Here is a 12282-nt window from a genome sequence, read left to right on the forward strand (position 1 = left end):
TTTCTAGCTTTTGACAATGTTGACTGGAATACTCTCTTTCAAATTCTGAAGGTGGCAGGGGTAAAATACAGGGAGCAAAAAGCTATTTACAATTTGTACAGAAACCAGGTGGCAGTTATAAGAGTCGAGGGACATGAAAGGGAAGCAGTGGTTGGGAAGGGACTGAGACAGGGTTGTAGCTTCTCCCCGATGTTATTCAATCTCTATATTGAGCAAGCAGTGAAGGTAACAAAAGAAAAATACAGAGTAGGTATTAAAATCCATGGAGATGAAATGAAAACTTTGAGGTTCGCAGATGACATTGTATTTCTATCAGAGACAGCAAAGGACTTTGAATAGAGATGGGGACCCTCCACGCCCACACCAACGTGGTGACCAAACCAAAAGTTCTACTATCACCTCTGTAAACATGTTAGTTATCTAGTAGGCGGATCACAGGATGCTGGGCTGTAATGTTGTCCGTGCGTCCGGGTAAGGCTACGCATTAACACGGTCCATCAGGTGATGGATAGTGGATGAAACGCGAGTGAGGGTAGCGATTTGAAGAGCAGAGGGAAAAAAGTGCCATGGCTCGTGCCGTGGGAAAAAAACCTCTGTGACAGTGGGATGGGTAGTAAGAGTAGTAGTGGCTTACTAGCTGCGATAGCTCATGCAAGGTTGAATTTGTTAGTATAGGTATCATACATCATTACTGTGACAAGCAATGGCGATGTGTCCCAGTTGCTGCAGCTGCTACATTCCTGGAACAATCAAGATCGTTATACAGTAGTGGGAGATCGGCCATAGATCATCTCACTGTGTGGGGGATGTGTGGAGCTTGTTTGCATGCAGTGTACGGTACAGCTTCCCTCTGTGGTGCCAGTTATTCAGCAGTGTATTTCAGCTGGATATCCAGTAAATGCATCTGATTAACAGGGGCTCGCCTGTGCCGTTATGTTTGCGTATGCTTGGCCACAGATGTTATGTCCTTGCAAGTATGTCTTTTGGTCTTTTATGTTTCCATCTATGGTTGTGGTCGTAGGACTTGGAAGAGCAGTTGAACGGAATGGATAGAGTCTTGAAAGGAGGATATAAGATGAACACAAACAAAAGCAAAACAAGGATAATGGAATGTAGTCAAATTAAGTCGGGTGATGCTGAGGGAATTAGATTAGGAAATGAGACCCTTCAAGTAGCACAGGAGTTTTGCTATTTGGGGAGCAAAATAACTGATGATGGTCGAAGTTGAAGGATATAAAATGTAGACTGGCAATGGCAAGGAAAGCATTTCTGAAGAAGAAAAATTTGTTAACATCAAGTATAGGTTTAAGTGTCAGGAAGTCGTTTCTGAAAGTATTTGTATGGAGTGTAGCCATGTATGGAAGTGAAACATGGACGATAAATAGTTTGGACAAGAAGAGAATATAAGCTTTTGAAATCTGGTGCTACAGAAGAATGCTGAAGATTAGATGGGTAGATCACATAACTAATGAGGAGGTATTGAATAGAATTGGGGAGGAGTTTGTGGCACAACTTGACAAGAAGAAGGGACCAGTTGGTAGGACATGTTCTGAGGCATCAAGGGATCACAAATTTAGCATTGGAAGGTAGCGTGGAGGGTAAAAATCGTAGGGGGAGATCAAGAGATGAATACACTAAGCAGATTCAGAAGGAAGTAGGTTGCAGTAAGTACTGGGAGATGAAGAAGCTTGCACAGGATAGAGTGGCATGGAGAGCTGAATCAAACCAGTGTCAGGACTGAAGACCACCACAACAACAACAACAACAACAACAACAACAACAAATAAAATATTTATTTTTAATTGCTTCAATAGGTCTAACAAACAGCTGCATCATACATAAAATAAAATCATTAATTATATTAAATTTCAGAATCCAGTTGCATAAGCAATGAAACTTTACCTAGGTTTTTGTTACAATAATGTAGCCTTCTTCAGAAATGTCACAATATAAAATTAAATTAATACATGCAAGATGTTTTTTAATTTAATTTTATATTGTGACATTTCTGAAGAAGGCTACATTATAATAGCCAAACCCTAGGTAAAGTTTCTTTGCTTATGCAACTGGAGGCTGAAATTTAATATAATTACATTTTACTGTTGCTGACTCTGCTGCACCATGCTAAAAACATTCAAAATCATTTATGATTTCATCTGCAACAGTTTGGTTATTCATTACTACACACTAGGAAATTGTTAAATATTTACTTCATCCTTCATTCTCAAATCGGATGGACTGCAAATAACAATGAATATTGCAGAATACACTAATGTAACTTTCATAAGAAAATCTCAGAATGTGTTAACAATGATAATATGGAAAGAAAGAAAAACATTGCATTTAACAGGATGTGAACCCACATCATTCATCACCATTTTTAACTTTTTTTATCTTTTTTCAATTGAAACCTTACAACCTGCTACTCAAAAAGCGAAGAAACAAAATTGGACTTAATCGTAGAGAGTGTCTGGAAGGGGTCCGCAAGTCACGTGGCACGGTCACTGGTTGCCTCAGCCACTGCATCTGACGGCTGCCACCACCGCATCCGACAGCCGCTGCCGTCACACCCGACTCTCAAACACTAATCTGATTATAGTTGGCTGCATGCATGCTTCCCCCCACTTAGCCATAAACAATGTTGCCATCTGATTAACTTAAGTTTGATATTATTTAATAATTTAATAGGTGCACAAAATGATGTCACTCCTGCAAACATTAGCAAACAATCGACGAATTTCGGCTGCCAAAATCTGGGAAATGACTAGTTGAACTCCGTCTTACAACTCTTTGAGCGTGTGTTTCAAGAAAATTCGGGAAAAATCCCCTCGGCTGTGGCTAAGCCATGCCTCCGCAATATCCTTTCTTCCAGGCCTGGTGGTTCTGCAAGGTTCGCATATGAGGTTCTGTGAAGTTTGGAAGGTAGTAGACGAGGTACTGGCAGAACTGAAGCTGTGCGGACGGGTCATGAGTCATGCTTGGGTCGCTCAGTCAGTAGAGCACTTGCCTGCAAAAGGCAAAGGTCCCAAGTTTGAGTCTCGGTCCAGCACACACTTTCAATCTGCCAGGAAGTTTCATATCAGCACACACTCTGCTGCAGAGTGAAAATCTCATTGTGGAAACATCCCCCAGACTCTGGCTAAGCCATGTTCCCGCAATATCCTTTCTACCAGGAGTGCTACTTCTGCAAGGTCACAAAGGCATTTCGTGAAGTTTGAAAGGTAGGAGACAAGGTACTGGCAGAACCAAAGTTGTGTGGACAGATCATGAGTTGTGCTTGGGTAGCACAGTCAGTAGAGCACTTGCTAACAAAAGATGAAGGTCCTGAGTTAGAGCCTCGGTCAAGCACACAGTTTTAATCTGCTAGGAAGTTTCATATCAGCGCACACTCCGCTGCAGAGTGAAAATCTCATTCTACAAGAATCATTCGTCGATCCTTCATGTATAACATACCGAATGGAAAGATGATAGAAACTTCAAAACAAAACACCTGCACACTCAGTCGCATGGTATAGAAGACCCGCGCACAGTCTTTCTGTGTGAAGACTTGGCACAATTGCAATAATGACGTCTAGCAACAATATTTCAAGCAATTAAACTTGGCAAAAAAACTCAAAAGAAAACACCAGTAGACTCAGTTGCAAAGTGTAGGGGGCATGCGTGAAGTTTTGGTATCTAAGAATTCTGCATAGTGACTGCTGGCAGATGCAGCAGTGGCAGCTGGCGAACTCTCCACATGACTTGCAGACCCCTCCTGGGCATGTTTTGTGAGGCACCCTGAACATGGTTTCTGCCACTTTTTAAGAAATGTTTCAGTCATGGCCTGTAACAGTTATTGTTTACTTTTTTCATTAAACAAAAAAAGGCAAACAGTGCCAAAATAAACTCTCTCACAATACACATGGAAAGAGACCATGACGAAAATACCAAGAGGACCAGTTAACTCAACACTTTTCTTTGGGAAGTTTACCAAAAGCAAGGTAATGAGAATGAAACATTCAAACAGAAAAGGGATTATACACTTCATCCAACTCCTTGACAGTTAAACACCAGGTACAGCCTATTCACAAAAAGCTCATGATAGCATGGGATCCTCTGCCACATCCAATGGGCCGTAACCATTTATTGGTAAAAGGCACAAGGGCCCGGGTCATGGCCGCTCCCCAAATGAGCTACTTTTATGCAAGTTCCATGGTTTATTAAACTAGTATATAATGTGTGGGTAAAACTTTTGAAATCTTTTTTCTAGTAGTTGGCCAGCCAGTTCATTTTATTACTGGTACAGGATAACACATTTTACATAAATTAAAAGCAAACCAAACCTCCTACTAATCTGAATTCCCAAGTCATGACCTCCCCTTGTAAGAACAATACTGATCTCGTCTGTGATCTTTATACAATCAGCCCTATGTCTGTCATATATTAGTCATGCAAATTTAATTACTAGTATTTTTCTTACTACCTAATAATTTTCACTGTATCTGTGGTTCTTCCTTCAATGAAATACACAGCAGTTAGTAGTGGTAAGTACATTAAAAACATTTAGTAATGACCTGCGTTTATAACAACAATACACTCTTTTGCATGAAAAGCATGTAGGAAATCTCCCATATCATTCAGTATCGCCACTCTTACTCCACAGGCAACATAACATATACAGACATTATTATTCACATACCTTAGCTGACTAATCCAGTCAAAATCATTTATATTTGAAATATTTTGTGACACTAAAGTACTTGTGACATCTCTTGCATGAACTTCTATAACAATCAAAGCAGAAAGCACTTGTCTCTCAATGCGCTTTAAGGGCCCTTTCACCAACTGCCTCAGACCATCAAGCTGCCAATGACATCAAGAAATTAACAAAATTAAATATCATATAAATGAGAGAAGCAGTTTCTGAGTAATTATTATATATTTGCATAAAATGACTAACCAACAGGACTCAGATCATTAATTTATGTGTAAATCTGTTTCTGTACTTTATAAGCCACATGTCAGAGGGTGCATAACCAATATTATTTTTCCCTTCCTATTGGACTCACAGATGTACAGATAAACAATTTTTGGTATGTCCTCATGTAAATCCAAAAATTCTCTGAATTTTATCGTCTTGGTGATTACATATTGCATGAGGTGAAGACAGTAAAATGTTTCTTGCGTCATCCTGGAATGTAAAACACTGATTTTTTTTCACTTTGTGCACAATATATTTCCTGTAGAAAACTGTGACACTTATACATAGACTGAACACATAACTAATTGTGCAGCTCTCAATTCATCTTCCTTTAATTCAACTTGGTAGCTATCCTGCACTGATGAACAATACTCAAGAACAACATTCTCAAATGACTTTGCTGTCAATGAGAAACTAATCCCTAAACCTAATTCTCTCCCTCACTCACTCCTAATGTGTTTTGCAAGTGACCTCTCCATTCCTAGGATATCAAAGTTTTAGCAGTGATTCCTAATCCAGTATCAGCTTTCCTAACAATTTGATGTATATGTTTGTTCCATCTTAAGTTCTTCCTGATGTACATAAGTGCAAATTTCACAGTTAAGTCTGACTTCAGTGATTTGTCAGTAATGATTTTAACTGCATTTCTCTATACTGAGTGTCAGCTGTCAGTGTTGGCATTAAGTACTGATCACCTGAAGGTCTATGTCCTAATGCACAACCAACAAGTTTTAATCTACATTGCTATCCAAAAGCAGAAAGGAAAATTCTCCAACTTATTACATATGAGGATACATTGTTGTAATTGTAGTCTTCAGTCCAGAGACTGGTTTGATGCAGCTCTCCATGCTACTCTATCTTGTGCAAGCTTCTTCATATCCGAGTAACTACCACAACCTACATCCTTCTGAATCTGTTTAGTGTATTCATGCCCTGGTCTTCCTCTATGATTTTTACTATCCACGCTTCCCCCCAGTAATAAATTGATGATCCCTTGATGCCTCAGAATGTGTCCTACCAATCAACCCTTCTTCTAGTCAAGTTATGCTACAAATTCCTCTGCTCCCCAATTCTATTCAGTACCTCCTCATTAGTTACGTGATCTACCCATCTAATCTTCAGCATTCTTCTGTTGCACCACATTTTGAAAGCTTCTATTCTCTTCTTGTCTAAACTATTTATCATCCATGTTTCACTTCCACACATGACTACACTCCATACAAATACTTTCAGGAAAAACTTCCTGACACTTAAATCTATACTCAATGTTAACAAATTTCTCTCCTTCCGAAATGCTTTCCTTGCCATTGACAGTCTACATTTTATATTCTCTCTACTTTGACCATCATCAGTTATTTTGCTCCCCAAATAGCAAAACTCTTGTACTACTTTAAGTGTCTCATTTCCTAATCTAATTCCCTCAGCATCACCTGATTCAATTCAACTACATTCCACTATCCTTGTTTTGCTTTTGCTTATGTTCATCTTATATCTACCTTTCAAGACCCTGCCCATTCCATTCAACTGCTCTTGCAGGTCCTTTGCTCTATCTGACAGAATTACAATGTCATTAGTAAACCTCAAAGTTTTTATTTCTTCACCATAAATTTTAATTCCTACTGAAAATTTTTCTTTTACTTCCTTTAATGCTTGCTCAATATACAGATTGAATAACATCGGAGATAGGCTACAACCCTGTCTCACTCCCTTCTCAACCACTGCTTCCCTTTTGTGCCACTCAACTCATAACTGCCATCTGGTTTCTGTACAAATTGTAAATAGCCTGTTGGCTCCCTGTATTTTACCCCGGCCACGTTCAGGATTTGAAAGACAGTATTCCATTCAACATTGTCAAAAGCTTACTCTAAGTCTACAAATACTATAAACGTAGATTTGCCTTTCCTTAATCTATCTTCTACAATAAGTTGTAGGTTCAGTATTGCCTCACGTGTTCCAACATTTCAATGGAATCCAAATTAATCTTCCCCTAGATTGACTTCCACCAGTTTTTCCATTCGTCTGTGAAGAATCCATGTTAGTATTTTGCAGCTGTGACTTATTAAACTGGTAGTTAGGTAATTTTAACACCTGTCAACACTTGCTTTCTTTGGAATTGGAATTATTATATTCTTCCTGAAGTCTGAGGGTATTTCGCCTGTCTCATACATCTTGCTCACCAGATGGTAGAGTTTTGTCATGGCTGGTTCTCCCAAGGCTATCAGTAGTTCTAAGGGACTGTTGTCTGCTCCGAGGCCTTGTTTTGACATACGTCTTTCAGTGCTGCACGCAGTATCATATCTACCATTTTCATCCACTTGCTCTTCCATTTTCATAATATTTCCCTCAAGTACATTGCCCTTGTATAGAGCCTCTATATACTCCTTCCACCTTTCTGTCTTCCCTTCTTTGCTAAGAAATGGTTTTCCATCTGAGCTCCTGATATTCATACAAGTGGTTCTCTTTTCTCCAAAGGTCTCTTTAATTTTCCAGTAGGCAGGTTGTACCTTAACCCTAGTGATATATGTCTCTACATCCTTACATTTGTCCCCTGGCCATCCCTGCTTAGCCATTTTGCACTTCCTGTCAATCTCATTTTTGAGTGTTTGTATTTCTTTTTGCCTGCTTCATTTACTGTATTTTTATATTTTCTCCTTTCATCAATTACATTCAATATCACTTCTGTTACCCACAAATTTTTACTAGCCCTCACCTTTTTACCTACTTGATCCTCTGCTGCCTTCACTATTTCATCTCTCAAAGCTACCCCTGCTTCTTCTACTGTATTTCTTTACTCCATTCTTGTCAATCATTCCCTAATGCTCTCTCTGAAACCACCTATAACCTCTGGTTCAAGAATTTTAATAAATATTTATCCTGCAACTGTTTTGACTGTCATCATTTACCGTGAAGAATTTCAACAGTTGCTGTTTCAGCCATTTTTAAAATCTTGAAATATATACATACATGGACATCTCATTTAAAATCTTGAAAACAGGTGTATTTTACTTCTGATGAAGGTGTATTTCGATATACCGAAATCATGGTCAAGAATTTTAATAAATCTTTATCCTGCAACTGTTTTGGCTGTCATCATTTACCGTGAAGACCTCTGGTTCTTTCAGTTTATCCAGATACCATCTCCTTAAATTCTCACCTTTTTGCAATGCCTTCAGTTTTACTCTACAGTTCATACATATAATCAGTCAAATAAACCCAGCAAAAGATAAAAAATGGATGAAAGTACTGGATGAATTCAAGAGTTAAGACACTGTTCCTAGATTTAAAGAATAGTGAGGTAACTTATCTACTACATACAGCTAGTGAAATGACTATGATGGAAAAATCAGAGTAATTTGAACTCTTCTCATGCACCATCCTACATTGGAACAGAAATAGAGCTAAATCATAGGTCTACCCTCTGGCATGCTGTAAGGTGACTTGTTGTTGTTGTTGTATTCAGTCCAGAGACTGGTTTGATTCAGCTCTCCATGCTACTCTATCCTGTGCAAGCTTCTTCATCTCCCAGTACTTACTGCAACCTACATCCTTCTGAATCTGCTTAGTGTATTCATCTCTTGTACTCCCTCTACGATTTTTACCCTCCGCGCTACCCTCCAATGCTAAATTTGTGATCCCTTGATGCCTCAGAACATGTGCTACCAACTGGTCCCTTCTTCTTGTCAAGTTGTGCCACAAACTCCTCCCCAATTCTATTCAATACCTCCTCATTAGTTATGTGATCTACCCATCTAATCTTCGGCATTCTCCTGTAGCACCACATTTCAAAAGCTTCTATTCTCTTCTTGTCCAAACTATTTATCATCCATGCTTCACTTCCATACATGGCTACACTCCATACAAATACTTTCATAAATGACTTCCTGACATTTAAATCTATACTCGATGTTAACAAATTTATCTTCTTCAGAAATGCTTTCCTTGCCATTGCCAGTCTACATTTTATATCCCTCAGCTTCGACCATCATCAGTTATTTTGCTCCCCAAATAGCAAAACTCCTATGCTACTTTAAGGGTCTCATTTTCTAACCCAATTCCCTCAGCATCACCCGACTTAATTCGACTACATTCCATTATCCTCATTTTGCTTTTGTTGATGTTCATCTTATATCCTCCTTTCAAGACTCTGTCCATTCCGTTCAACAGCTCTTCCAAGTCCTTTGCTGTCTCTGACAGGATTACAATGTCATCGGCAAACCTCAAAGTTTTTATTTCTTCTCCATGGATTTTAATACCTACTCTGTATTTTTCTTTTGTTTCCTTTACTGCTTGCTCAATATACAGATTGAATAACATCGGGGAGAGGCTAAAGCCCTGTCTTACTCCCTTCCCAACCACAGCTTCCCTTTCATGTCCCTCGACTCTTATAACTGCCATCTGGTTTCTGTACAAATTGTAAATAGCCTTTCGCTCCCTGTATTTTACCCTTGCCATCTTTAGAATTTGAAAGAGAGTATTCTAGTCAACATTGTCAAAAGCTTTCTCTAAGTCTACAAATGCTAGAAATGTAGGTTTGACTTTCCTTAATCTAGTTTCTAAGATACGTCATAGGGTCAGTATTGCCTCACGTGTTCCAACATTTCTGCGGAATCCTAACTGATCTTCCCCGAGGTCAGCTTCTACCAATTTTTCCATTCATCTGTAAAGAATTTGCGTTGGTATTTTGTAGCTGTGACTTATTAAACTGATAGTTAGGTAATTTTCACATCTGTCAACACCTGCTTTCTTTGGGATTGGAATTATTATATTTTTCTTGAAGTCTGGGGGTATTTCACCTGTCTCATACATCTTGCTCACCAGATGGTAGAGTTTTGTCAGGACTGGCTCTCCCAAGGCCGTCAGTAGTTCCAATGGAATGTTGTCTACTCCTGGGGCCTTTTTCGACTCAGGTTTTTCAGTGCTCTGTCAAACTCTTCACGCAGTATAATATCTCCCATTTCATCTTCATCTACATCCTCTTCAATTTCCATAATATTGTCCTCAAGTACATCGCCGTTGTATAGACCCTCTATACACTCCTTCCACCTTTCTGCTTTCCCTTCTTTGCTTAGAACTGGTTTTCCATCTGAGCTCTTGATATTCATACAAGTGGCTCTCTTTTCTCCAAAGGTCTCTTTAATTTTCCTGTAGGCAGTATCTATCTCACCCCTAGTGAGATAAATCTCTACATCCTTACATTTGTCCTCTAGCCATCCCTGCTTAGCCATTTTGCACTTCCTGTCAATCTCATTTTTGAGACGTTTGTATTCCTTTTTGCCTGCTTCATTTACTGCATGTTTATATTTTCTCTTTTCATCAATTAAATCCAATATTTCTTCTGTTACCCAAGGATTTCTACAAGCCCTTGTCTTTTTACCTACTTGATCCTCTGCCACCTTCACTACTTCATCCCTCAGAGCTACCCATTCTTCTACTGTATTTCTTTCCCTCATTCCTGTCAATTGTTCCCTTATGTTCTCCCTGAAACTCTGTACAACCTCTGGTTCTTTCAGTTTATCCCATCTCCTTAAATTCCCACCTTTTTGCAGTTTCTTCAGTTTTAATATACAGTTCATAACCAATAGATTGTGGTCAGAGTCCACATCTGCCCCTGGAAATGTCTTACAATTTAAAACCTGGTTCCTAAATCTCTGTCTTACCATTATATAATCTATCTGATGCCTTCTAGTATCTCCAGGATTCTTCCATGTATACAACCTTCTTTTATGATTCTTGAACCAAGTGTTAGCTATGATTAAGTTATGCTCTGTGCAAAATTCTACCAGACGGCTTCCTCTTTCATTTCTCTCCCCCAATCCATATTCATCCACTATGTTTCCTTCTCTCCCTTTTCCTACTCTCGAATTCCAGTCACCCATGACTATTAAATTTTCGTCTCCCTTCACTACCTGAATAATTTCTTTTATCTCATCATACATTTCATCAATTTCTTCATCATCTGCAGAGCCAGTTGGCATATAAATTTGTACTGCTGTAGTAGGCATGGGCTTCGTGTCTATCTTGGCCACAATAATGCGTTCACTATGCTGTTTGTAGGTGACTTACAGACAATAAATACGTTACACTACTAAGAAAAACAGAGAATGCAACTAAGTTAGGTCATAAACATTTCTGGCTCCATATATGTGAATCCTTTAAGAAATGAAGTTAATTTTTAGAAAGTTAGCATCATTTTAACCATAGATAGAAGACAAAAGTGAAGAAGAAGACAGAGGAAGAGACAGAATGACAGAGGCAGCGAGTGAGTTTCAATTCAAGGTGTTATATAGTGAAACTGCTTCATACTGTATAAAAGCAAATCTAGAGTTTTGAAACCCTTTCATATTTATTTTACATCCATGCAGTACTGCATTGTGGTCACCTGCTTCAGCATACTGCCATAGTAATCTTCTAAGCAATTTTTAAGAACACTTTTCTCAACACCTTCTGTCCAGTGTGTTTGAGAACCAGCAATAACTACTTGACCAGGCCACTCAAGAACCCATTGATTGCGATCCTTTTCATTAATTTCCTTCAGGGAATCTCCCAGAGTTAAGCGGACTGTGTTCTTCATAATTTCTTCAACCTTTGAAAAGAGTTAAGCCAATGAGAATTGTTATGTCATACACTATACTAGCAAATTACTTTTGTGTATATGAATGTGTTCTTATCTTGTAACTACGAAAGATAGATTTATCACGATGGCAGCTAACAAATTAAATGCAATTAATACGGAAAGAGATGTATTTGAGGTAGAAATGGGTTACAATGATGAGTCAGGGGATTTACTTAGGGGTGTACTATAGCTGCACAATACTGATGGGAAGGCAAAGCTGGAACCTTCAGCTAGACATCCTGTACAAGAGAGACATAAGACAAAATGTGACACATCAGAAATGCTGAACTGAATCTAGAAAATGTTTTAAGTGACTAGTAAAATACTAAATGAAAGTTCAAAATGCTTACCAAAACCAACAAGCAGTTACAAAGAGGTTACTGAAAGGTGTGATAAAATGTTTGAAGAATTTACTGTGAAAATAGAAGAAAAACAACAGATAACTGAAAGAAAAATTACCAAAAACTTGATAAGAAGCCCATTGGTGTCAATACAGTGTTAGAAGAAATGATGAGTCAGGTAGGCAAGAGACGTAACAAGGAACACAGGTGCTAATATCACAGCTGGACTAGCAAGGAAAAACTGTATACACTCAGCCGCAAAAGTATTCGGACAGCACGTAATGGCGCATAATTATGCAGTTTGCCGCATGAACAACTACAGAAATTGCACTTTGTAATGTATTTGGGACTCTGGGTACGATGTTGCA

The 12282-nt window shown here is 38.7% G+C and overlaps 1 protein-coding gene across 1 annotated transcript in view; it reads right to left on the reverse strand.

Moving 5' to 3' along the window:
- The window catches only part of LOC126092652 (dynein axonemal heavy chain 1-like), an 894951-nt gene that overhangs the window by 686236 nt on the left and 196433 nt on the right, over positions 1-12282 (reverse strand). The window contains exons 16-17 of the mRNA XM_049908374.1: positions 11340-11543; positions 4679-4842 (exon numbers count right to left, since the gene is read on the reverse strand). Of these exons, the coding sequence (XP_049764331.1) occupies positions 4679-4842; positions 11340-11543 (368 nt within the window). The remainder of the gene's footprint in view (positions 1-4678; positions 4843-11339; positions 11544-12282) is intronic.

Source organism: Schistocerca cancellata, chromosome 7 (assembly GCF_023864275.1).
Source record: "Schistocerca cancellata isolate TAMUIC-IGC-003103 chromosome 7, iqSchCanc2.1, whole genome shotgun sequence".
Classification (NCBI taxonomy): domain Eukaryota; kingdom Metazoa; phylum Arthropoda; class Insecta; order Orthoptera; family Acrididae; genus Schistocerca; species Schistocerca cancellata.